A 27,910-nucleotide genomic window follows, 5' to 3' on the forward strand; every position below is an offset into this window, starting at 1 on the left:
CAAGAGCTGAATCCACGGTAAAGGTGTTGTAAGAATGTGCTTGATTTTTACCTGCAGCCTTATGAGCGTCCCAACTTTACTCCAGTAAAATAAAACAATGAAAATTGAAGGGAAATAAATCTTTACAGCAGAACGTACTGCACGATTATCAGACACGGGGAAGGGGGGCGGGAGGCGAAAGAGGGAGACGGGGGAGAGGGAGGGGCTGGAGGAGGGAGAGAGCGCTGTACGAGAGCCTACCCCATTATATTATTTATTAACGTTGCCAGACATTTAACCCAGAAACACGTTTTTATTGCGTTTACATAGGGTTTTTTACAAGTATTCATCCACAATGTACTAAGCTCAATTGGCATTAAAATCTCCTAGTCTATCATAGCATCAGCAGCCTGTGCAAATCCCCAACTGAGAGGGTCCTTGGTGCTCTCTGAACTTGGCTGTTTTCTTGCAGTCTTCTCAGGGATGACTCACACCCTGGACGGTATCTCTTTACTCTCCTACCATCCGGTAGGAGATATAGGAATATAGCCAGCCGTACCAACAGGCTGAAAAATAGCTTTTATCCGTGGGCTGTTAGGCTTTTAAATGGGACATAATCTTATGCAGAATTGACTTGGAAGGCTGGTGTGTGGTGTAGTTGGTTAACATAGTGTGGTGGGATGGAGGGTTTGTTGTCACTGTGTGTTGGGGGGAGAGAGCACGGGGGAGGCTCAGCTAATCTCAATGTACACATGTTGTACTTTGACAATAAAGGTTTATTATTTATTATTATTATTCCCCAACCAGGTAACACGATCAAGGCTAGCTGGCTAACGGAAACGTCTGCAAGAAAAACAGCCAGGTTCAGAAAGCACCAAGGACCGAGCCTTCATTTCAACCCGGAGCTACAAACATCCCCCTGTATCGGACGTCCAACTCTCTCAGGAGCCTCAGCCTTGAAGGAGGAAACGCCGCAGCCCGGAAAGCAGCGGACAGCCGCTCGCACGGAACCCAAACCTCCGGGGTCGCGTTTCCGGGGGGAGCGCTTTGACCCGCCCCCCCCCGCTCGGCAACCGGAAACTCCACGTGGTTTTGGGCAGGCCACGTGGACGGGGCTGCCAGGCTCAGGCGGCGGCGGCGGCGGAGCGGCTCAGCCTCGGCTTCCCTATGGAGGAAGCCCCGCGGAGGCAGCGTCCGCTTTCCAACGCCAAGTACCGGGAGCGGGGCTTCTGGGAGGCGCGCTACGAGCAGGAGGGGGCCGAGCCCACCGAGTGGTTCGGGGGCTTGGAGCGTTTCCGCGAAGAGCTGGAGGCGGAACTGAAGCCGGGGGACCGGATCTTGGTGCTGGGTAAGCGATCGCCTCCAACCCTGGCTGGGACGGTGTAAGAAGCGGAGGCTCAAGGGGCGCACGTGGACCGCCGACGGGTGCGCTTCCTGTTCCTCTCAGAGCCGGGGGAATTCTGGGAGTTGAAGTCCACACCTCTCTTTAAAAGTTTGCCCGCTTGAGAAATAACTGGTATAGTAAATACGAGGGGGGGAATCAGAGAAGTGGATCGGAAAGGGGTTCGTTAGTTGTTTCCGACTCTAGGGGCCGGTGCTCATCTCTGTTCCAAAGCCGAAGAGCCAGCGCTTGTCCGAGGACATCTCCGTGGTCATGTGGCCGGCATGACTGGACGCCAAAGGGACACAGAATGCTGTTACCTTCCCACCGGAGTGGTCCCTATTTTTCTACTTGCATTTTTACGTGCTTTCGAACTGCTAGGTTGGCAGAAGCTGGGACGAGTAACAGGCGCTCACTCTGTTATGCGGCACTCGGGATTCGATCCGCCAAACTACTGATCATCTGATCGACAAGCTCAGCGTCCTGAGCCACTGCGTCCCTGAAAAACCTGTTTTTCAATACAGGTTGGCAAATAATTTTGATTTGAGGGCCCCTGAGAGAGTGTTTGGAGGCTCCTCAGGGGTCCTAGGACCACAGTTTGAGAAATAGTAGATTAGACCAATTTATAGAGGGGCTGGTCATCAACAGCCGTTGGTCATAATTTTGCCTTGGAAACCTACAGCCAGTCCTCAACGTACGACCACTCTTGGGCCCGGAATTTCCATTGTTAAGGCAAGGCAGTCGCTAAGAGTCGTGCCCAAATTTATGGTCTTTTTTGCCATGGTGTCAAGACTGAAAAGACAGATCAGTCACTCAACAAAAGCCACAGGAGCCTCCAACTAGTCCAAGGATTGGCAACCTTGGCTCTTTTATGACTTGTGGACTTCAACTCCCAGAATTCCTGAGCCAGCACTGCTCAGCTTGGAAACCTCTTCTTTTCTCCTCAGCATGGCTGGCTCAGGAATTCTGGGAGTTGAAGTCCACGAGTCATAAAAGAGCCAAGGTTGCCTACCCCTGGTCTAGTCACTGCATGCCAGTTGTTAAGAAACTGAAAGTGTGGGAAGGTATTACACAAAAATTATTTGCATAATTTAGTAAGATTTTCAGAAAGGAAACAAATCCTGGACTTTGTTTGGATATTCAAGTGGAGGTTGACACATAGTTGTTATTCACTTCACTTCAGTTGTTCAGTGAATCATCCAGTTGTGAAGTAAACCCGGCTTCCCACTAATCGTAACCGGCTGGGAAGGCCACAGATGGTGATCACATGACCCTGGGATGCCAGGGGCCAGGTGCCCGTATTTTGATCATGTGACCACGGGGATGATGTGACGGTTGTAAATGCTAGCACCGGTCATAAGGGCCATTGTAACTTCAGCAGTCACTAAATGAATGGTTGTAAGTCGAGAACTACCCATAATCAGAGGTCCGTAGCACTCATATTCTAACTGGTAGCCCCTTCAGATTCAATCAATCAAATATTTTATTTATTTATTTATTTATTCATTCGGTTTATATACCGCCCTATTCCCAAAGGACTCATGGCGGTTTACAAGGCAAAATTTAAAAATCCAATATAAAATTAAAATAAATTAAAATAAATTAAATTAAGTCTAGCCACAAAAATTAAATCACAATTTAAAAACATTAAACCCCTCAGTCCAGACCAGATAGCTGAAAGAGCCAGGTTTTTAGGTCCCGGCGAAATGAACGAAGGCCGGGGGCAGTCCGGAGTTCCATTGGCAGTTGATTCCATAGGGCAGGCGCGCCCACAGAGAACGCCCTCCCCCTGGGTCTCGCCCGCCGGCAATCCTTGACCGGCGGTACCCTGAGGAGGCCCTCCCTGTGGGAGCGCACAGGACGATGGGAAATTGACACTGGCAGCAGGTGCTCCCTTAGATAATCCGATAGAGCTGGAAAAGGGACCTTGGAGGTCTTCTAGTCCAACCCCCCGCTCAAGCAGGAGACCCTATACCAGGGGTAGGCAACCTTGGCTCTTTTATGACTCATGGACTTCAACTCCCAGAATTCCTGAGCCAGCATGGCTGGCTAAGGAATTCTGGGAGTTGAAGTCCATGAGTCATAAAAGAGCCAAGGTTGCCTACCCCTGCCCTATACCATTTCAGACAAGTGACTGCCCAGTCTCTCCTTAAAAACCTCCCGTGATGGAGTGCCAATGATTTCTGGTCACAAGCTGTTCTACTGGTTAATTGTCCTCACTGTTAGGAACTTTCTCCTTAATTCCAGGTTGCTTCTCTCCTTGATTAGTTTCCATCCAGTTTCCATCCATTGTTTCTTGTCTTGCTTTCTGGTGCTTTGGAAAATAAGTTGACCCCCCTCCTCTTTGTGGCAATTTCTCGAATACTGGAATTCTGCTACCATGCCCCCCCCCCTAGTCCTTCTTTTCTCTAGACTACCCAAACCCAAATCTTGCAACCATTCTTTATATGTTTTAGTCTTCAGGCCTTCAGTCATCTTCCTTGCACTTTTTCCAAAGGATTGAGGCTTCAGATTCACCCATCATATTTGATTACCCCTCTGTGTTGAAAGAGGTTCTTGGAGAACATCGTAAAAATGGTGGATTTGAACCCTGGTCTTAAACTTAGTTAAGGATTTAAGAGAACACAGCAAGTCAGGAAAAGCTGCCCTGATGTGGCTTCATTTTGGCCACGCATAAACGCATCCATTATCTTTTAGCATGGTATGTAAACCAGGCTACTACAGCTCGTCCAAAAAATCAGTTCCGATTTGTTTTTCAACCCTGATTTTGTGCAATGTGTGAATCAGTCACAGTGTCCGGACCCACCCCAAACCACGTCTTAGGAAGTCAAAAACTCTTGGAGTCAAATCTAGTCCAAAAAGAATCTTTACTATGACATGCTTGGTTGTAGGAATACAAGACAGGACTTAATATTGTCCCACGAACTAAACCCTTATAAAGAGTTCCCGGTTTAACTCCCCTTAACCCCATTTGGTCAGTCCCCCCCATTTACCTCGTATCATCCCTCTCGTGGGAAAAAGGAACTTAGGACCTTTTATGTTTATTGCTCTCTTCCATGACACAAGCCAGATGCTACCTACCCTAACCCCCCCCCCCCTTTTGTTTCCCCAGTTCACAAGGCTTCTCTTTTCCTTTGAAATGCCTAATACAGGCTCAATACACATCCGTTCTCTCCTCTTCGGGAGATGGCAGGATCCATGGAATAATGTTTGAAACATACATTTATGAATATGATATAAATGGATTCTGACAGACAGAATGATGGATGGGATGGATCAAACTCGCATTTTTATTGCTCTTCCTCTGAGGGGAATACCTCACAGGGTGGTTGTGAAGCCCAGCAGAGGCTCAAATGACCAAGGAAATTGTTGTTGTTTTTTTAACAAATTGAAATATTGTTTGGACTGAACCACAAAAGACACATACCTTACAAGACATCCTTGACTTACAACCGGTCACGTAGCAACCATTTGAAATTACAGTGGCTCCCCCCCCCAAAGTATTTACAATCCAATTTCCCAAATTTCAATAGCTAAGGGAGTCCCGCATGATCACACGACCGCATTTTTGGTGCTCGGCAATTGGCCCACGTTTATGGCTGTTTGCAGGTTCCCACGATCACCTGACAGCGATATACGATGTTTTTGCCAAAAACCGTTTACTTCCAATTTTTGGCAAGATCGTTCCCTAATGAACAATGGGCTCACTTAACAATCACTGCCAGAAAAAAAGGCATAACTTTGGGATGGCCACGTGATGACCACTTTACAACTGTCACGATTTATGATTGTAATTGGCAGGTGGCATTACAGACGTAAGCCGAGGACTACTCATCTCTTTATAACCATGCAATATGACCAGTGCTTACCTCTGTGTGGCAATCCTGCAATTTCCAGGTGAAGTCTGAGATAAGTAGCTTGAATAAATTTGGCAATTGCCAGATTCCTTAAACGAGCAATATGTAATCTGATTGTTTCTTGATCTGGGAACGGTTCCAAATTCTGCAAAATTCAGGAACAAAACATAAGCAAGGAAAGAGATGTCCTTGTTGACTTCACTTATATTTTCGCCTTAGGCAAGGTTCATGCTAAGCCATAATGTGACTTGTTTTAATGCAAAACCATCCATTGTGGTTCTTCAACAATGGTTTATGACTAAAGATCACATATAAATTCTATTGAATTGTGGTTTATTTAATAAACCGTAGATAAGCAAATAGGTTAGCTTGCTAAATCTCTCTTTTTAGCTACAGCTTTCAGTCTGGTAAAATTTCTGGTAAAATAAAGAATATCCACTTGCTCCTTATGACCACTAGGGGGCAGTATGGGATTCTCCATAAGGGATGCACTAATTTATGAATCCCCCAACGTGGTGCCCGGGAGCAATCAGATTCTGCCCCACTTCATTTTATTTTGTGAGTCTTTTATTTTATTTTATTTTATTTTATTATTTTATTTTATTTTATTTTATTTTATTTTATTTTATTTTATTTTATTTTTTTAAAAAGGCTAAATAGGCTGAAAAGCATGTCAGAGCCTCAGGCATTAACTATTTCTAACGCCTCTGCCCTACGTAGATCTTAGAACCTTTCTTGGAAAATAATGAAGGCCAGGAGCTGGCACTTACTTACTTATATCTGCCTTTATTAGTTTTATAAATAACTCAAGGCAGAGAACACATCTAATGCTCCTTCCTTCTCCTATTTTCCCCACAACCACCCTGTGAGGTGGGTTGAGCCGAGAGAGAGTGACTTGCTCAAAGTCACCCAATCAGCTTTCATGCCTAAGGCGGGACTAGAATTCAGTTTCCGGGTGATTGACCCACCCAGCCGGCTTTCATGCCTAAGGCGGGGCTAGAACTCACCATCTCCTGCTTGATTGGCCCAAAGTCACCCAGTTGGCTTTCATGCCTAAGGTGGGATTGGAACTCACAGTCTCCGGGCGATTGACCTAGATTCACCAAGCTGGCTTTCAGGCTTATGGTGGAACTAGAACTCACCATCTCCTGCTTGATTGGCCCAAAGTCACCCAGTTGGCTTTCATGCCTAAGGTGGGATTGGAACTCACAGTCTCCGGGCGATTGACCTAGATTCACCAAGCTGGCTTTCAGGCCTATGGCGGAACTAGAACTCACAATCTCCTGGTGATTGGCCCAAAGTTCCCCAGCTGGCTTTCATGCCTAAGGCAGGAGTAGAACTCACCGTCTCCTAGTTCCTAGCTTGGAGCCTTAACCATCAGCAAACTAGTTCCAGATTCACACTTGGCTTGGAAGTGTGCCCACCTTCAAGGAAAAAAAGGACCAAGTTAGGAGTATCTGAGGAGTGAAAAAGGCTGGACAGCAGCCATGTTTAGCTTTTGGGTTATAGGTATGTTGCGTTTGTCCAAACCCACCATAGTTGCCATTTTGTGAAAGCACCCATAACATTCTCTCAAAACCTCAGCTGTGCCGAATCAACCGTGGCAACTTGAAAAAGTGTGGATTTCAACTCGCAGAACTCCCAGAATTCTCAAGTGCGGACTTCAACTCCCAGAATTCTCTAGTCAGTTGGCTAGGGAATTCTGGGAGTTGAAGTTCACACCTCTTTAAGGTCGTCAGGTTTGGCCTAGACCCTCTGTCTAGCTTTCTTAATAGTATGTGGGGTTTATTTCTTCCATTTTCCAGAAACTCAAGATAGTGTACATGCTACTCATTCCTTTTTTTAGCTAAATTGGATCTTAGTTAATCTGTTCTTATCATATAGGTACAATAAGAATATCCTTACAAATATGGAAAAATTAGTCTGTCTGGTTTCTGAACTTACTTTGATGAATGGATACAAGGGAGAATCCACCTTTGGATTTCTGCCTTAGTTTCTATGTTCCTGTAACAAAATGAGGACTAGAAACTTACTTTCCATTTCCAGTACCTTTAAACTTTCTAAAACCATGGAATAGCACACCAAGGCTTTGGCTTGGATGTAAAGCAAAGATAGAAAAAAAACAAGCTCTCAAATCACTCACCAAGTATTTGGGACCAAAAAAACATGATTTGTTGTTGTTGTTCTTTGGAGAGAGAAATTGAAAAATCAAAATGGACATGTGGACTCACCTCCTTGTGATTGCTAAAACTGAAAAAATGATGCTTAAAAAGCAGGAAAAACCACAAACCAGACACACACACACACTCCTTCCTGGTGTGGTGTTTTGCTTTGCTCGTTGTTCACTGTACACGTGATTTGAGCTCATGTGTCAGGATTATTTTAAAATCTGGCTCAGATTTCTTCACCCACAGCTTTTCCAGCATGTATTGTGGAGTAAGAATAATTTCTTCACCAAGGGTGCTTTGACATCTGCCATAAAAATGATATGCGGATTGCTAATTCACGAGTCTTTAATATTGGCGTCAACTTGGTCTGTGTCTCACTAATAAAAATACACCTATTTTAGTATTTACCAGCAAATGACGTGTCCATTAAAAAAAATTTTTTTAAAAAAATTATACCCTGACTCAGAGGCTTAATCCAGAATTTCAGGCACTTTTCCTGTAAAATCGTATTCCCTTAAAAATAATATTGTCAAAATTCAGGCTTCTTGTCCGTCCCTCCTCCGTTAAACAAATATGCAATATTTAATACTTGGAAAATAGCTTTCTGGAACACAGGAGAGACAACGGGAATGGTTTTGTCCTGGCGTTTCACTTTTGCGGAGGCTTTTCCGTGGAATCTTTGTACCTGGTGGTTAGAAGAAGGGTGGTCACAAGTTTCTAGTTCTCAAGTGTTTCCAAGAAAGTGTTGTCCTCCACCGCCCTGCAGAGAAGATTTCCAGAGATGTCTCTGAACTTGACAATACTGCAGTAGTCACCTTGGCATCCAAATAGATTATTTATTTATTTTTATTATTTAAATTTAATTTTCCTTCTCTCCTTGGTGCATTCAACTTACGACTATTCCTTTAAGTGACCATTACAACGGCACTGAAAAAAATGACTGACGAGCATTTTTCATACTTAACGATCATTGCACTATCCCAGGGGTAGTGCAACCTTGGCTCTTTGATGACTCGTGGACTTCAACTCCCAGCATTCCTGAGCAGCATGGCTCAGCTTGGAAACCTCTCCCTTTCCCCTCAGCGTGGCTGGCTCAGGAATGCTGGGAGTTGAAGTCCACAAGTCATAAAGCGGCCTAGGCCAGGGGTAGTGCAACCTTGGCTCTTTTATGACTCGTGGACTTCAACTCCCAGCATTCCTGAGCCAGCACGGCTCAGCTTGGAAACCTCTCCCTTTCCCCTCAGCATGGGTGGCTCGGGAATTCTGGGAGTTGAAGTCCACGAGTCATCAAAGAGCCAAGGTTGCCTACCCCTGCACTATCCCCATGATCATGTGATCAGAATTCAGACCCTGGGCCAGTGACTCGTATTTATGACTGTCCCGGAGTCACATGATCACCTTTTGCGACCTGCTGACAAAGCAAAGTCAGTGGGGAAGCCAGATTCACTTAACGTCCGTGTTACTCACTTTACCACTGCAGTGACTCACTTAGCAACTGTGGCAAGAAAAGTCGTAAAATGGGGCAAAACTTAATAATAACGTCTGGCTTGGCTTGCTTGCTTGCTCAGGACAGCGTCTCTCTTCTTTTGCTTTCCCTCAGTCTGAATGTGGAAATTGATGGGCTGGACAGAAGCAGTAAGGGGGGGTTACCTTTTTAAAGAGGTTTCGGTCCCTCTTTGTTCCACATTAAAAAGTGGTCCCCAACCATAGATCCCCAATGCTCCAGGGTGCTAAATCAGTCAATCAGAATAGACCTGGAAGGGACCTTGGAAGTCTTCTAGTCCAGGGCTTTTCAACCTTTTCACCCATTGTACCACTTTTAGGATATGGCAACATCCGAGTACCGTATTTTCCGGCATATAAGACGACCCGGCGTATAAGACGACCCCCTACTTTTAAGAAGTTTTTCAAGGTTTTTTGTCTTATACGCCGGAAAATACTTACATGCCCTGCCCTCCCTGTCCGTCGCAGAGGAGGCGAAGGCCCGACTGGCCCCGCCGGCCCTCCCGCTGCTCCCGTGCTTCTGCCGGCCCCCGAGGCGCAGCGTTTCCCGGGCGGCAGGCAGCGCCAGAGGACAGCTGCCACCCTGCCACGGCCGGCGCCCCTCCTGCTTTCCCCCCCCCCAGGCCTTGAACTTCTTCCATTTGGCGCAGGGCGGGGCAGCTCCGCCCGCAGCCTCTTTTTCATGTGCCGCTTCCCTCTCACCGTTGGCCGATGCGCGCTCGGCCCGGGCTCCCGGTCCCTCTTCCCGGCTGGCTTCCCACCCTGCCCCTCATGGAGCTGGACTGGGCGTGCAGCCTCTCGTTGTGGTTGCTTTTCCTGGGCAGCCTGGCGGTGCGGCTCCTGCGCTCGGACCTGTTGCTGAGCCGGCGGCTGCTGCTGCGCGTGGGGCTGCTGGCCGTCCTGCAGGCTCTGGGCCGTCCTGCCGCTGCCCCTCAGCGCCGCGCTCACGGCGGCTGCCTGCTGGCTCGTCTCGGCCAGCACCGCCCGGCAGCATCAGCGCAGCATCAGACGGGAGCAGGACTTCCCTGCCGGCTCCAGTCCGACGCTCTTCCCTCTTGAGGCAGCTGCTGCCTCAAGAGGGAAGAGCGTCGGACGGGAGCCGGCAGAGAAGTCCTGCGTGTGCGCGCATGTGCAGGACTTCCCTGCCGGCTCCCGTCCGACGCTCTTTCCTCTTGAGGCAGCATCCCCGAGGACTCCTTAGGAGCCGGGGAGCGATGCTGCCTCAAGAGGGAAGAGCATCGGGCGGGAGCCGGCAGGGCAGTCCTGCACACGCGCGCACTCCCCAGCTGCTAAGGAGCAGCCGGGGAGTGCGCGCGTGCGCAGGACTGCCCTGCCGGCTCCCGCCAGACGCCACCCACTGATTTTCCGGCGTATAAGACGACTGGGCGTATAAGACGACCCCCCAACTTTTGAGGTGATTTTCATGGGTTAAAAAGTCGTCTTATACGCCGGAAAATATGGTACCACCAGTCGCCTAGCAAGGTGTCAAAAACATGATGACCAAAAAAAAAAAAAGGAAAAAAGTAATGAAGTACAGGTAATCCTCAGGCACCGTCCTTGGTTATGCCGATCGGGCTTCCCGAGAGGTCCTCAGATGCCGTCCTTGGTTATGCCGATTGGACTTCCCGAGAGGTCCTCAGGCGCTGTCCTTGGTTATGCCGATCGGGCTTCTTGAGAGGTCCTCAGGCACCATCCTTGGTTATGCCGGTCGGACTTCCCGAGAGGTCCTCAGGCGCTGTCCTTGGTTATGCCGATCGGACTTCCCGAGAGGTCCTCAGGCGCCGTCCTTGGTTATGCCGATCGGACTTCCTGAGCACCCCAGTTGTGTCTCCAATTTTTCTAGGAAGGATTTAATGCACCGTTGCCGATTTCCTGGGCTTCCTGTTTCTCGTGGATCTATAAGCTTTAAAAAAACAAACAACCGTAGGACTTTGCTGGTTGGGAAACCCCAGCAGCCTCAGAACAGCTCCGCGCCTCTATTTGACCTAGAGTGGTTTATCTCTTTAATCTGATTATTTTGCTCCAGCTTTTAGCTCGAACCTTCCTTAATCTGATCAAGAGAGAAAGGCTTCCTTTCCCAAGCACTCTGAGATTAATGTGGACTAATTCCCTGATCCTGTTAGGGGACCCGTCTGTCTGATCGGTGATTAAGAGAAGATGCATCCTTGGTTAGAAAGTGGCACAAAGGATCCCGGGGTGAGATGAGGGAGGGAGGCCTCCAGTCTCCCAATTAACCCATCACTGCAGAAGTTGAGGTTTTGAAGGCTAATCTGCTCCCAGCAAAGCATGATAAGAACCTAGCTCTGGCACTGCAGGCCGTCCTCGACTCGCAACAGTTCGTTTAGTAACCGTTCAAAGTTACACCAGCCCTCAAAAAGCGGCTCATGACCTTTTTCACAGGTACGACCTTCGCAGCGTCGCCCAGGGTCACGTGATCAAAATTTGGAAGCTTGGCAGCTGGTTCGTATTTATGATGTTTGCTTTGTCCTGGAGGTCACGCGATCCCCTTTTTGCGACCTTAGCCATGTTTACTAACTTAACATAAGGCTTTTCAACCTTTTCAGCCATTGTACCACTTTTAGGATATGGCAACATCCGAGTACCACCAGTCGCCTAGTAAGGTGTCAAAAACTTGATGACCAAAAAAAAAAAAAAGGAAAAAAGTGATGAAGTACAGGTAGTCCTCAACTTACAACAGTTCGCTTAGTGAGTGTTCGAAGTCACAATGGCACTGAAAAAAGTGCCCCCCAAGCCACAGCCGAGCAAGACACCTGCCTGCCCGCCCGGCGGCGCTCTTCCTCCTGTCCGAGGGTTTCATTGTTGTGAGCATTTCTGTTGAGGATTGGCAGCAGGGGTGTGTGAGTGTGTGTGTGCTTGGTTTTTATTCCCCCCATCTGCTGGATGGTTGCAGCAGGTTTTGTTCGCTTCGCATGACCCTGGGACACTGTAACCGTCATAAATATGAATCAGTTGCCAAGCATCTGAATGTAAATCACAAGACCTTGGAGATGCTGCAACATTCCAGCTGATCGGCGCTTCTTCTGGGCTCAGCAAAAGCGCCAGGATCAGCGCCGAGCTCCAGCTAGAGCCTGGCACTGATCCTGGCGCTTCCACTGAGCCCTGACAGCCCTACAGCTCCAGCCGTCTCTCGCTCAGGCTTGTGCAGTGCTGCCACCGGTTCAGCTCATTCCCCTCCCCCGCTACCACTTTTCTAGGAGGGTCGTGTACCACATGCCAGGTGCCAAGGTACCACAGGTGGTACCCGTACCACTGGTTGAAAAGCCCTGACTTAACAAGTGCGGGGATCCCCTTAACCCCGGTGGCAAGAAAGGTGGTGCAATGGGGTAAAATGCATTGAACAACTGTCTCGCTTACCAGCAATTGTGGTTGTAAGTCGAGGACTACCTGTATACCATCAAATGCTATGAGAGACCTGAACATTGGGCACTATCTAACCAAATGAAACTTTTTAAACTTTTTCACAGCTAAATATTTGAGATCTATCAAGTCATGTATTTAATAGAACAACAGAATTGGAAGGGACCTTGGAGATCATCTAGTCCAACGCCCTTCCCAGGCAGGAGACCTTGTGCCATTTCAGACAAGGGGTTGTCCAGCCTCTTCTTAAAAGCTTCCAGTGTTGGGGCACCCACAACCTCTGGAGGCAAGTCGTTCCACTGATTAAATTCTTCTGTTAGGAAATTTCTCCTGAGTTCTAGGTTGCTTCTCTCTTCCTTGATTAGTTTCCATCCATCATTTCAATGGTGAAAAAAGTAGAGAAGAGCAGAGAAGAGCAACAAAGATGATTGGGGGACTGGAGGCTAAAACATATAAGGAACGGTTGATGGAATTGGGTATGTCCAGTTTCATGAAGAGAAGGATGAGGGGGGACAGGATAGCAGTGTTCCAATATCTCAGGGGCTGCCACAAAGAAGAGGGAGTCAAGCTATTCTCCAAAGCTCCCGAAGACAGAACAAGAAGCCACGGATGGAAACTAATTAAGGAGAGAAGCAACCTAGAACTAAGGAGAAACTTCCTGACAGTTAGAACAATTAACCAGTGGAACAACCTGCCTCCAGAAGTGGTGAATGCTCCAACACTGGAAGTTTTTAAGAAGAGACTGGACAGCCATTTGTCTGAAATTGTATAGGGTTTCCTGCCTGAGCAGGGGGTTGGACTAGATGACCTCCAAGGTCCCTTCCAACTTTATCATCATCATTATAACACACTCCCTCTGGGTATCAGGATTCCACCAAGGCTTGTTTTGAGCCGGATCCAGAGACAAGCATTGGAATTGTTCCTATTGGGTGGTGGCCGTATGCGACAATATTGCTTCCACAAGAACAACTTATGCTTTTTTTGTTCTGGCATCAAATGGGTAGCTTAAAAGCCATCATATCCTCAAGCGGTCTTTGTTTTATACAGAGAGGTTGTCAGTGATGGCTCAGAGATTTTTTTTTTCCTTGCCGGTGGCATTATAATTATTTTTATCCCTGCCTCTACATACACTGACATAGGCTGGCTTTACATCTCCAACCTGGGTTGCTTTTGAAAGCTAAGCAGGGTCCGATCTGGTTTAGTCTCGGATGGGAGACTAAAAATTTCACAGTTGTTCGTTAGACCAGTTTCTTAACTTTAGCAAACTACAGATGAGAGCCAGTTTGGGCTGGTGCACGGATGGGCCACTGTGGCCCCTTTACATCCTTTGGACTTCAATTCCCAGAACTCCTGAGCCACAATGTTGGAATTCTGGGAATTGAAGTCCGCAAACCATAGTTGCCTACTCCCGGTCTAGTGGTTAAGAGACCAGGCTAGAAATCAAGAGACCATCATCCGTTCGAGTCCCGCCTTAGTCGTGAAAGCCAACTGGTTGAGCACAGGGTTGTTGTGGGAAAAATAGGAGGAGGAAGGTGTATTGGATGCGCTTGCCACCTTGAGTCATTTTTAAAAATAATAAGAACTGGGATATAAATAAAGAATAAAATAAAAATAAACTATAAGATCCGTGGACCTCAACCGCCAGAATTCTCAGCATTAAAATCCATATATCTTGGGACTGCAGAGGTTGAGAATTACTAGACTGGATAGTTACAGCGATACTGAAAAAGTGATTTTTTTCACACTTAATGACCATTGCAGCATCTTGCATGGTCACATGATCAAAATTCGGACATTTGGCAACTGACTCATATTTATGACGATTGCAGTGTCCCGGGGGGGGCGGGGTCTTGTCATCCCTTTTTGCGACCTACTGACAAGCAAAGTCAACAGGGCAGCCAGATTCAGAACATAGAACAATAGAGTTGGGAGGGGACCTCGGAGGTCTTCTAGTCCAACCCCTTGCTCAAGCAGAAAACCCTATATTATTTCAGACAAACGGCTATCCAGTCTCTTCTTAAACACCTCCAGTGATGGGGCACCCACAACTCTTGACGGCAAAGGCATTCCACTGGTTAATTCTTCTCACCGTTAGGAAATTTCTTCTTAGTTCCAGATCGTTCTAGTTCTTAGTTCTAGGTTCACTTAACAATCGTGTTACTGACTTTAACTCCAGTGATTCGCTTAACACCTGTGGCAAGAGAAGTCATAAAACGGGGCCAAACTCACTTTTAACCACTGTCTCACTTAGCAACAGAACATTTGGACTCAGTTGGGGTCGTAAGTCAAAAACTACCTGTATTTTTTTTATGTACCAGAACGTGGCAAATACGAATCGCTTTTATGAAACTTTGAATGTGCACACTGGGAATCAGGGTTGAGTGGGCAAGACGTTGGACTTTTTTTTTTACGCTTTATCACAATTGCCCCTTACAGAAGAAAGCAATTTATTTCCCATTTTTTGTTCCTCCAAAACGTGGAGTCAGCATGGAAACAACCCTGGTTTGTAAAGCAGAAGAGAAATGTTCTGACCATTTCTGGTCTTGTGGAAGACCAGAAATGAGTGGAGTGGAGTGGAGTGGAGTGGAGTGGAGTAGAGTAGAGTAGAGTAGAGTAGAGTAGAGTAGAGTAGAGTAGAGTAGAGTAGAGTAGAATAGAATAGAATAGAATAGAATAGAATAGAATAGAATAGAATAGAATAGAATAGAATTGGAAGGGACCTTGGAGGTCTTCTAGTCCAGCCCCGTGCTCAAGCAGGAGAACCTACTCCATCTCAGACAGGTGAATGTCCAGTCTCCTCTTAAAAACCACAATTTCTGGGGGGTAAGCTGTTCCATTGGTTAATTGTCCTCACTGTCAGGAAGTTTCTCCTTAGTTCCAGGTTGCTTCTCTCTTTGATCAGTTCGCAACCATCATTTCTCGTCCTTCCCTCTGGTGCTTTGGTGAACAACCTGGCCCCCTCTGCCTTGTGGCAGCCCCTCAGACACTGGAACACTGCTGCTATCATGTCTCCCCTATTTCTTCTTTTCTTTAGACTGGCCAGACCCAAGTTCCACAGCCGTTCTTCGTAGGTTTAGTCTCCAGGCCTTTGATCATCTTAGTTGCTCTTCTCTGAATGATGGGATTTGTGGCGGGGATTATACTAAAAGCTGAAGCTTCTGCACTTTCAGAGGCCAGTGGCTCCTGGCCAGCTCCTGCTTTGCACAATACATTAAGCCTCTTTTATCTCTCCTTGGTTTGGGGGTAGCAGGAATTCCCCTGTTTGATGTGTCCTTTGGTGGCGGTGTTTGCCACATCAGTCAGCTGCTCTCGCCACTCATGAGCACTAGAAACTTGCCAAGCAGAAAGCAGGAGAATTCTGCTCCAAATCCCGTGCAGTAGCACGGCTCTCTTCTGCGTATTACTTTGGGGGTTGCATATTAGCTTCGAGGAGGTGAGCTGGGGGACCCCTTGGATCAAGCATCCAAGGATCAACTTGATCCAGGTGTCTTGCCTTTAGATGCCAGGCCTCTGTGCCTTCTCTCCCTCCGAGAAGGTGCCAGACGTATGAATTTGCAAGCTCTGTGCAAAAGTAATTAAAGTGCCTATTGCAACCCACTCATTAACCGCTGCTTCCTCACTAATTAGGTTAATTGTGATCTGCAGCACCCACTCTGCCCCCATTTCCTTTCTTTTCTTCTCCTCGCCGTCCTGCCACTTGTGTTTCTTTGGATACGGGGCATCTACTCAGAGAAATATTGAGGCTGCAAATTCATTAAACTGACCACCACTGGAATTGGACAAGCAAACAGGGTGGTGGGTTCTGTTCTCGGAAGCAGAAAGGTCTCTAGCTCTGGCTTAAACAGGAGGAAGAAAGAGAGAGAGAGAGATCTCCTGTTGCTTGACTCTCAGCAAAGGCCCACTGTGCATTTCAGGCATGCACTCTGGACGTGCTCAGAAGCATTCTGGGTTCCAGAAAGAATCCTAGCTCAAGAGTTTTGGCTGTTTGTTGTTTTTAATGTTTTCATTCAGTTTAGATCTATGTCTGGATTGTCCTCCTGCAATCTTTTTCTCTAGAAAAATATTCCCTGCATGTAGAAAGCAAGCAAAGCTATGAGGATAGACTAATAAACCTTGACATGCTAAACTTTTATAACCCGAGAACATTTCCACAGAAAAGCGTTCGATAACATAAATCCGACCCAGTGAACTCTGTCCATGCTCCAGAAAATAAAATGAATCCTCAACTTACAACCGCAACAGAGTTTGCCCATTACAGTCATAAATCATGCCGGTGGTAAGTGGGTCATCACGAGACCGTTTTTACAACCTTTTTTTGCACAGGTTGTTGTTAAGTGAATGTAGCAGTCGTTTAATCGAACCTTTTGTTTGCTATGGGGCGATTTTGTCTAAAGCTGGAAGTAAATGCTGTTTTATTTGCAAAAACAACATAAATCATGATCGCATAACTGTGGGATGCTGCATATGGCGATTAATGCTGGCCAGTTGCTCAGAGCCCAAAGTACAGACACGTGACTGGTGGGGTGGCCGTTATAACTTCAAAACTGGATCCTAACCACATGTGGTCCTTGACTTACAGCCAAACTGAGCCCAAAATTTCTGTTGCTAACCGAGAAAGTCGTTAAGTGAGTTTTGCTCCATTTTTCAACCTTTCTTGCCGTGTTTGTTAAGTGGATCACTGCAGGTGTTCATTTAGTATCAAGGGCTTCTCCGTTGACTTTGCATCACAAAAGGGGATCACACCACCCCAAGGATCACACCACCCTGGGACACTTCAATCCTCACAAATACGAGCCAGTTGCCAAGCGTCTGAACTTTCATCGTGTTACCGTGGCGATGCTGCAGCGGTCGTAAGTGTGAAAAACGGATCCTAAGTCACCTTTTTCAGTTCCACTGTAACTTCAAACGGCCATGAAACAAACGGTTAAAAGTTGAGGACGACCTGTACTTTTTTGCAGGGGAGGCTGTCCATTATAACCAGCTAAGAGATCGGTCATAAGTCGAAGTCTAACTATAATGTGTGAAACTCGGACAAAAGCTACATTTGATTTCAGTCCAGTGGTGGGATTCAGCCGGTTCGCACCATTTTGGCAGAACTGGTAGCTAATTTTTGGTTGAACTGGCTGTTCATGTATTTGAATCCCACCACTGTTTCATTCCATATACATTTAAAGGTAGTTACAATTAAATTGAATGAATATTGTTTCTCCGCAGATCTGACTTTAATAACTTCCCCCTTCTGTCAGATTAAGAATACAAATCTGGTAAAAAAATTTATTTTATTTTTTTAGATCCTGTGTGCTCTCCTTACGCAGCTCTGGATTCGTTCACTTCTAGAAACAGAATGGGAATAAAATGTGGGCATTACACTCTTAGCTGTTGAATTTTTGAAATGCAAGTTCCTGAACAGCTTGGCGTTACAGAAAACTAAGATGCAAACTAAAATACAAATATTTCAGGGTAAAGTGAGACTTTGACTCCCCGATATATAACAGCTCTGTTTTTACTTGGTAGGGTTTTTTTGTGTTTTTTTTAACCCAGAAGCTGTAGCTTGCGTTTCTCATCATTAAGCTAATGAGAGCATTGGACTGGCATGACCAAATACCTATCTATTTTTCGGTCTGTCTGTCTAAAAATGTTATAGGAGTAACAAAATCTTTAAACTTAAAAAAAAAACTTTCAAAAATTTGAAAAGAGACAACCTCAGAGAAACTGTTACTGTTACTAAAAATCTAGACCAGGGGTAGGGAACCTTGGATCTTTTATGACTCGTGGACTTCAACTCCCAGAATTCCTGAGCCAGCCATGCTGAGGGGAAAGGAGAGGTTTCCAAGCTGAGCCTTGCTGGCTCAGGAATTCTGGGAGTTGAAGTCCACGAGTCATAAAAGAGCTAAGGTTGCCTACCCCTCTGGACTAGGCCTAGGCCGCTTTATGAGTCGTGGACTTCAACTCCCAGAATTCCTGAGCCAGCCATGCTGAGGGGAAAGGAGAGGTTTCCAAGCTGAGCCATGCTGGCTCAGTGTCAGAATCCATTTATATCATATTCATAAATGTATGTTTAAAACATTATTCCATGGATTCTGCCATCTCCCGAGGAGGAGGAGGAGGGAACGAATGTGTATTGAGCCTGTATTAGGCATTTCAAAGGAAAAGAGAAGCCTTTTGAACTGGGGGAACAAAAGGGGGGGTTAGGGTAGGCTTTGTCAAGGAAGAGAGCAATAAACATAAAAGGTCCTAAGTTCCTTTTTCCCACGAGAGGGATGATACAAGGTGAATGATGGGGGACTGACCAAATGGGGTTAAGGGGGGGTTGAACCGGGAACTCTTTATAAGGGTTTAGTTTGTAGAACAATATTAAGTCCTGTCTTGTGTTCCTACAACCAAGCATGTCATAGTAAAGATTCCTTTTGGACTAAGATTTGGCTCCAAGAGTTTTGTCTTCCTAAGACGTCTTTTGGGGTGGGTCCTGACACTCAGGAATTCTGGGAGTTGAAGTCTACGAGTCATAAAAGAGCCAAAGTTGCCTACCACTGATCTAGACAAAGGAAGTACGAGAAAAAAGGAAAGAAAAAAGAATCTACATTGTATTTTGTACCTTGTCAATAGTTGCTGGTTTCCTAATGAATACACTAATATGTACAAAATACAGCATAAAGTATGGCCAGCTCTCTGACAAGAGTAACACACGTTGCTGCATCCTTTGATCAGTAGAAAATACTGTCTTTTCCAAAACAGATAGATCACAGATTTCTGGCAACTGTTCCTTGACATCTGGAATAGTATTACTTTTTAATTTTTCAGTGTGATTCCTTTGCAATCCTGTATGCTTGATCCAGTCACTATATTATAAAAAAAGGAGAGAGAGAGAGAGAGAGAGAGAGAGAGAGAGAGAGAGAGCGCAGAAAAGAGCAACAGAGAGGTTATATGAAGAACAGTTGCAGGAACTGGGTATGGCTAGTCTAGAGAAAAGAAGGATTTGGAGTGATATGGCAGCAGTCTTCCAGTATTTGAGGGGCTGCCACAAAGAAGGGTTTGTGTGTGTTTGTGTGTCTGTGTGTGTGTGTGTGTGTGTGTGTGTGTGTCAAGCTATTCTCCAAAGCACCAGAAGGCAAGATGAGAAATGATAGATGGAAACTAATCAAGGAGAGAGAAGCAGTCTAGAACTAAGGAGAAATTTCCTAACAGAAGAATTTAACCAGTGGAACGACTTGCCTCCAGAAGTTGTGGGTGCCCCAACACTGGAAGCTTTTAAGAAGAGGCTGGACAGCCATTTGTCTGAAATGGTATAGGGTTTCCTGCCTGAGCAGGGGGTTGGACTAGAAGACCTCCAAGGTCCCTTCCAATTCTGTTGTTCTGTTAAATACATGACTTGATAGATGTCAAATATTTTGCTGTGAAAAAGTTTAAAGAGCTGGAGTGGCTGATGTTGCCAGCTTGCATCTCTGACCGATTGTCTTCTGCGAAATCTTTGAGAATAACCGACTCACAATGGTGTCTTCTGCAGGTTGTGGGAACAGTGCTCTGAGCTACGATCTTTTCCAACTTGGATACACAGACATCACCAACATAGATTATTCCGCTGTCTGCATTTCAAGCATGCAAGACCGTTATGCCCACTGCTCAGGCTTACACTGGGCAGTAATGGATGCCCGGTTCTTGACTTTCATGGATGGAAGCTTTGACGTGGTCTTGGAGAAGGGCTTTGTGGATTCCATCATGGTAGAAGAAAAGGACCTCTGGAATGTCTCCCAAGAGGCCAAGATACTTCTGGACCAAGTGTTAACTGAGGTTAGTAGCGTGGATCCTTCTAGATAAAATGCTACCCACCTGGTTTTCTGGATCATTTACACCAGAGATCCCCAACCTTTGGGGCACCAGGGACCGGTTCCGTGGAGAAAGGTTTTTCCATGGACCGGAGAATGCGTGGTTTTGTGTGTTGCCTGCATCCCATGGATGGGGCTTTGCTTGTTTGTGTGGACCGGTTGGTGGTATGCCGCGGCCCATTAGTGGTCCACAGACCAGGGGTTGGGGACCCCTAATTTACAGCACTGTTTTTCAAACTTGCCAACTTCAAGAGGTGTGGGCTTCAACTCCCAGAATTCCCCAGCTAGCCATGGTGACTGGGGAGTTCTGGGAGTCGAAGTCCACACCTCCTAAAGTTGGCAAGTTTGAAAAACACTCGCTTTAGAGCAGGGGTCTTCAAACGTGGCCCTTTTATGACTTGTGGACTTCAACTCCCAGAATTCCTCAGCCAGGCACGCTGGGAGTTGAAGTCACAAGTCATAAAAAGACGAAGTTAGAAGATCCCTGCTTTAGAGAGTTTCTTCTATCAGCTCTTCCCACTTAAAGATCAGACAGGTGGACATACATAACTACTTTCTTATACTCCTAGTCCTCATGGTTCTGAGAAATTTTGAAGCCAGATCTGTAATTTTATTCAATTGGCAGTCAGTGATACTTTAGTTGAGCTGGATGTTTGTCTGAACTGCAGATAGCTCTTCATTCTGGTGATCCTAAAGCAGGGGTCCCCAATCTGAGGGCTGCAGCCCACTATTGGGCTGCGGCCTGCTGGCCAGCGGGCCACAGAGCAGGCTGGCCAATGCGCGCGCATGTGTGCACGCGCTCACACTCCCACTCCCCCTGACGCCGATGCCGCTATGCAAACGGGGCGCTGCACGGTGAAAATGGGGCTCCGCGTGGTGAAAACGGGGCAATGTGCGGCGAAAACGGGGTACTGCACAGCAAAAACAGGGCGGTGCTACAGAGTGTCACGTTGGTGCTAGCACCACCCGGTTTGTGTCGCACGTGCTCGCAGCCTCTGTGTCTGTGTGTGTTCATGCACACTTGTAAAATGCTTCCCCCTCTCTTTCCCTCCGGTCCGCCGACCAAGAGCTCCTCGCCCAACCCAGTGCTGTTTTTTCTGTATTCTAAACTGCTATTTTCACATTCCAGATAGATTGGATCTCAAATCTCCTAATCCCCAATCAGCTGCACCAAACTGAAACCGGTGGGCTAAACCCCCCCCCCCCATTCCTTGCATCTAAACATGATTTCTCCACCACCAACACAGTGTCCCACAAACCCTCAGAGCTGCCAAATAAAATACCTGACCAGTGTCAGCCATGAAAAAAAACTTAGGGCAATTTGTGTGAAATAAAGTTCCAGGTAATCTTTGTCACTTAGTTGCTGGATTCACACAACCCACTACACCTCGATTAAACAAAATTCGGGGGAGGCATTCTGTGAGCCTTTCTGACCGAACAAAAGCTAAAAGGTGGGTTGCACCAGTGCAGAAAAATAGTTGCTTTAGTTGGACATCACTGCTGATCTTGCTTAATGTTTCTAGTCCTCATGGTTATGAGAAGTTTTGAAATGAGAAACTATGCCTGCTTTAAAGAAAATGAGGAACGGATGACATGATAGTTTTGTTCCAATATCTGAGGGGCTGCCACAAAGAAGAGGGGGTCAACCTATTCTCTGAAGTGCCCGAAGGCAGGACAAGAAGCAACGGATGGAAACTAACCAAGGAGAGAAGCAACCTAGAACTAAGGAGAAAGTTCCTCACTGTTAGAACAATTAATCAGTGGAAGAGTTTCCCTACAGTAGTTGTGAATGCTCCAACACTGGAAGTTTTTAAGAAGAGACTGGACAAGCCATTTGTCTGAAATGGTATAAGGTTTCCTGCTGGAGCAGGGGGTTGGTCTAGAAGACCTCCAAGGTCCCTTCCAACTCTTGTTATTCTGTTCCATATCTGTTCAATCACATCTGTGAATTTTTTTCACCCAGCATGCTAAGACAGCACCTGGCTTGCACAACGTAGGAGTCCCGATGCTCCCACCTCATTTTAATCCCATCATGTGTGCTGTGCAAGCTTGGCTCTTCAGCCTTTTCAGCCATTTCAGGAATGGATCTTCCTTAGAAAATCTTAGGAAAGAAGGTGAGAAGAAACGATGGGTGCATTTCTCCCTCAGGCCTAGACAAGACACATCATAAAGCCCCCCTCTCTTCGCCTCATTTCTTCCAAGGAAAAAAGCCCTACAGGGTTGTCCTCGACTTACAGTCATAATTGAGCCCAAACTATCCCATGCTCAGTGACAAAGCTGCTCAGTAAATCTTGCCCTGTTTTACAACCTCTCTTGCTGCAGCCGTTCAGTGAATCACTGCAGTTGTTAAGTTAGTCACACGGTTGTTAAGTGAATCCGGCTTCCCCATTTTGACTTTGGTGGTCAGAAAGTCGCAAAAGAGGATCGCGCGGCCCCAGGACACTGCAGGCGTCATAAATAGGAGTCACTTTGCCAAGCGTCTTAAATTTTGATCATGTGACCGTCGGGATGCTGCAAGGGTCGTTAAGTGTGGAAAACGGTCACAAGTCCTTTTTCTTTCTTTTTTTTCCAGCGCTGTTGTAACTTCAGACGGTTCCTAAATGAACTGTTGCAAGTCAAGGGCCACCTGTAAGTCGTTCCTTCCTAGAAAAAAAGGCCCGGCTTGGGATGAGGGAAAATTCCCCGCCTTGGCATCATTTTGGCAGCGGGGGGGGGGGGGAACTGTGGCTGATGGATTTCGGTGTCCTTCCAGAAGTTTGAGCTAGGGAGGTCTTTCCGAGGTCTTCCCGTAGTAGAGCAAGATTCCAGTCAAAGGGGGAACCGGATCAATCGTCCCCGGCCGATTTTAGAGGCTGGCCAGGAAGCCCAACGGTGGCGTTTTCGTGCGCACCTGCAGGACGGGCCAACCGCCCGTCCTCGTTCCTAAGAGATTCCCTCCATGCCAAAGCGCCCGGCCCTTCCCTTTCTCAAAGCCACCAAAACAAAGCACAGCTGCCTGCTGTTGCCACGGCAACGCTTCCCTGTCACAAATAGCAGCTTGCAGATGGTGGGCCTCTCATTCCAATCAAGGCCTCTTTAGGTTCCTGATGGAGGGCGGCGGCCCCGGGGAAGCGCCTGGCAGCCCTGGCAAAGGATTCGGAGCAGGAAGGAACCAGCCAAAAAAAACGTGCCCCCTCCCACTCTCTCAGAAGCCTGGCCTTGCAAGATTTTTTTTTTTTTTTGGAGCGGAGGGGGTATGTGCAGTGTGTCTCACGGGGGAGGTGGAATTTGTCCTTTTACACTCTCCCCCCCCCATTTTATCTCAGTTGCCCAACTTCCCCACCTCTTTTCCTCCCCAGTTTGCATCTTATTAGCTGGAGGTTTCTTCCCTGCCCTCCCCAGGAAAGAAAAAGAAAAAAAAAATCTGCCCGGCTGGCTCTCCCTGTTTCCATGACAACCCCCATTCCATGACAACCCCCATGACTGGCGGTATTGACTAGGTGTGTGTGGGGGGGGAGGAGAGAGAACTAAGGTTTTCTCTGGGATGCTAATTGAGCTACAGCAACCATATTGAATTTGCCTGTGGGGGGGAGGGTTGGGGGGGTGGAGGGAGGAGGAATCAGACAGGGCCTGTTTGTGTGTGTTTGGGTGTTTTACTGTGTATGCGCATGCACACGTGTTTACTATCCACGTGTTCCCGGAAGGCAGAAAGATGCTTCCCCCCCCCTCTTTTGGTCATCATTCCATCCTCCCCAGTTCATTTTTTTTCCCCTTGCTGCGAAGCTGTCCAAGTTTGTTGTTGTTTTTTAGGTTGTCCCTTTGGCTTCAAGTGGGAGGAATATGACAACTCACATCAAGTTTGTCCCTGTGGGCCTGGGAAGGGCGTCCGCTCCGGCCATTGATTCTGGGCAAGCTCGGGAACGAGGCCATTTTGCATTTGAGGTCCCCTCAAATTCCCTTCCTCCCTAGCTAGTCCCTTGGTGGAATGCAGAGAAGAGCAACAAAGATGATCAGAGGACCGGAGGTTAAAACATATAAAGAATTGGCTATGTCTAGTTTAATGATGATACCACTCTAATGGCAGAAAGTGAAGAAGAACTAAAGAGCCTCTTGTTGCGAGTGAAGAAGGAGAGTGCAAAACTTGGGTTGAAACTAAACATTAAGAAAACCAAGATCATGGCATCCGGCCCTCTCAATTCCTGGCAAATAGATGGGGAAGAAATGGAGGTAGTGACAGATTTTATTTTCCTGGGCTCCAAGATCACTGCAGATGGGGACTGTAGCCAAGAAATTAAAAGACGCTTGCTCCTTGGGAGGAAAGCCATGGCAAATCTAGACAGCACACTAAAAAGCAGAGACATCACCCTGTCAACAAAAGTGCGTATAGTCAAGGCTATGGTCTTCCCAGTTGCAATGTATGGCAGTGAAAGCTGGACCATAAGAAAGGCTGAGCGCCAAAGAATTGAGGCCTTTGAACTCTGGTGCTGGAGAAGACTCCTGCGAGTTCCTTGGACTGCAAGGCGATCAAACCGGTCAGTCCTAGAGGAGATCAACCCTGACTGCTCTTTAGAAGGCCAGATCCTGAAGCTAAAACTCAAATACTTTGGCCATCTAATGAGAAGGAAGGACTCACTGGAGAAGAGCCTAATGCTGGGAAAGATTGAGGGCAATAGAACAAGGGGACGACAGAGAATGAGGTGGCTGGATGGAGTCACTGAAGCAGTAGGCGTGAGCTTAAATGGACTCCAGAAGATGGTAGAGGACAGGAAGGCCTGGAGGAACGTTGTCCATAGGGTCGCGATGGGTCGGACACGACTTCGCAACTAACAACAACAACAGTTTAATGAAGAGAAGGACTAGGGGTGACATGATAGCAGTGCTCTAATATTTGAGGGGCTGCCGCAAAGAAGAAGGAGGGGGGGTATCAACCTGTTCTCCAAAGCACCTGAGGGCAGGAGAGGGAACAATGGATGGAAACTCATCAAGGATAGAAGCAACCTAGAACAGAGAAGAAATTTCCTGACAGTGAGAATAATTAATCAGTGGAACAGCTTGCCTCCAGATGTTGTGGGTGTTCCAACATTGTGTCAACTCTACAACAAACCTGGCTGCAGCCATCTTGCTTGTTCTAGGTTGCCACAACGATCATCGGAGGGGGTGCGGAGGAATTCTGCTAGTCTAAACAATTCAATGTCCCGTGGGAACCAAGGTCATTTCTGCCAGTTAAGATTGGGAGGGGGAGCAGTTGGGTAGAAAGCCCACCAAACTATTCTATTGGAGAATCTACCTATTTGCATAGCACAGGGGTGGGAAGTTTAATTTTGTAATAGTGTAACTCTTTGGAGGGAATTTCAGACTTAGTTTCACTTTTGACCGTGCTGATACTGTCTAACCAATAAACATGATCTTTGAGGAAATCTCTAGCCTCATCTGATTTGTTTGGTCTCGACATATTGGAACCTTGACAAGTTGGAGGTTTTAAGAACAGATTGGACAACTATTTGTTTGAAATGGTGTAGGGCAGGGGTAGGCAACCTCGGCTCTTTTATGACTCGTGGACTTCAACTCCCAGAATTCCTGAACTAGCCATGCTGAGGGGAAGGGAGAGGTTTCTAAGCTGAGCCACGCAGGCTCAGGAATTCTGGGAGTTGAAGTTCACACATTTTCAAGGGTCCACATTTGAGAAACATGGCCTAATGCAGGGGTAGGCAACCTTGGCCCCTTCATGACTCGTGGACTTCAACTCCCAGAATTCCTGAGCCAGCCATGCTGAGGGGAAAGGGAGAGGTTTCCAAGCTGAGCCGTGCTGGCTCAGGAATTCTGGGAGTTGAAGTCCACGAGTCATAAAAGAGCCGAGGTTGCCTACCCCTGGTTTAGGGTTTCCTGCTTGAGAAAAGGGTTGGATTAGAAGACTTCCAAAGTCCCTTCCATCTCTCGTTGTTCTGTTCTGATATTCTATTATTCTTTGTATGATCCTGTCTATCATCCCGTCACGCCCAAAGGAAGTTTGGAATCCTATAGGGTAGCAACAGCACTCAGGCATATACTGCTTCACAGTGCTTTACAGCCCTCTCCGTTTACAGCCAACAATCTGGATTCTCATTTTACTGACCTTAAAAGGATGGAAGGCTGAGTCAACCCTGAGCCGGTGATGATCGACCTGCCAAACTGCAGATAGCCGGCAATCAGCAGAAATAGCCTGCAGTAACTGCATTCTAACCCCTGCGCCATCATGGATCTCCTCCCATGGTCCTGGGGTTGGTCTAGAAGACCTCCAAGGTCTCTTCCCAGCCTGTTATTCTACGTTCACCCTTAGCAGCTTCTTTCTTCTTTTTCCCCATTAATGGGGCTGTTCACACTTTTCCCCAGAGCCGGCTAGCCGTGGCTTCCCTCTTGGTTTCTACAAAGGTCATTAAAATCTGGTAATTCCATCAAGCCCTCCAGGCTGGAATGTGGTGATCTTGATTTGGGTTTATATTATTGTAATGATTGTTCCCAGCCCTCTGCATTGCTTGGGGAATAACATCGATTTGTTTTGTTTTCGCTGGATCGTTTTTTTTCTTAACCCAGTTCATCACAAAGTTGGAATGGATGTTGCTTAGCGTCCATAAGCGAAGCAGCCTATAAGCTCAGTCGAATCCAGTAGATAACATTAAAAATGGGGAGAAGAGATTTCCTAGGTAAGGCTTAGCCTCTCTGCTCTGCCATGTTTGCTTCCCCCTCCCCCTGTTTTCAGGAAGTCTTTGACTGCTCAACTTGCAGGTAGTCCTTGATTTACGACTGTAGTTGGTACTGGAAATCCGGTCGTAAGTCGTTGCAGCGGTAAGTCGAGGTACCTGTACGACTGGCTGTAATTTTCCAGCCTTTTTTTCACAGTGCACTAAGCAAATCCATTTGTTTGAATGGGTGGAGGGGGCTTTTTGGGGGGGCTAGAAATCAATAATAATAATTTTTAAAAAAACCTCACAAATTTTGGTCACATGGCCATGGAAATGCCTTAAAGCTGATCCGCCTGACATGACCGCGTGCAGGTTGCGCCACCTTTTATGAGAAGCAGCTTTAAAGGCCGTAGAGCAGGGGTCCTCAACCGTGGCAACTTTAAGATTTGTGGACTTCAACGCTGAGAATTCCTCAGCCAGCTTTGCTGGCTGAGGAATTCTAGGAGTTGAAGTCCACAAATCCACGGTTGAGGACCCCTGCCGTAGAGCTTTCGTTCTCTGTGGCCATCATAACTTTGAATTGTTGTAAGGGAATTGGTGAGATCCTGAGGACTTCCTGTATTCACTGGGTATGAGACTGGGTGAGACCATATTACCTTTAATCTTATGCAAATCACTGTATCCTCCCAGAACGATTTTCAAGTCTTTCCAGGAACGTGCAGAAACCCACTGGCTAGGACTGTGCATTCATTCCCTCTGAGACAAGTAGCCCTTGAGTTAACCACCATTCACTGGGTGATCATTCCTATTTACAACACTGAAAAAAGTGACTTGCGGCCATTTTTCACACTTACGACTCTTGCAGCATCCTCGTGGTCCCGTGATCAAAAGTTGAATGCTAGGCCACTGATGTGTTTAGGATGTTTGCGGCGTCCCGGGAACATATGATTCCCCTTTTGCGACCTTCTGATAAGCAAGGTCAATGGAGGAGACAGGTTCACTTAGCAACCGTGTTACTGAATTAACCGCTGCAGTGATTCGCTTAACCACGGTGGCAAGAAAGGTCATAAAACGGGGCAAATTTTACTCAGCAACTGTCTTAGCAGGTCAAGCGACTACCTCCTGTTCTGTCATGGTAGATTTTAATAATTTGTCAAAAGGACTAAAATAGCCCAGTTTTACC

The 27,910-nt window shown here is 46.8% G+C and overlaps 1 protein-coding gene across 1 annotated transcript in view; it reads left to right on the forward strand.

Annotated features, from left to right (window-relative positions):
- The first annotated feature begins 1,121 nt into the window (after positions 1 to 1,121).
- Positions 1,122 to 27,910, forward strand: part of EEF1AKMT4 (EEF1A lysine methyltransferase 4) — a 38,469-nt gene continuing 11,680 nt past the window's right edge. Inside the window, exons 1-2 of the mRNA XM_081329834.1 lie at positions 1,122 to 1,327; positions 19,771 to 20,054. Of these exons, the coding sequence (XP_081185960.1) occupies positions 1,147 to 1,327; positions 19,771 to 20,054 (465 nt within the window). The 5' untranslated portion in view covers positions 1,122 to 1,146. The remainder of the gene's footprint in view (positions 1,328 to 19,770; positions 20,055 to 27,910) is intronic.

Source organism: Vipera berus (assembly GCF_964194415.1).
Source record: "Vipera berus genome assembly, chromosome: 5".
In the NCBI taxonomy this organism is placed as follows: Eukaryota; Metazoa; Chordata; class Lepidosauria; order Squamata; family Viperidae; genus Vipera; species Vipera berus.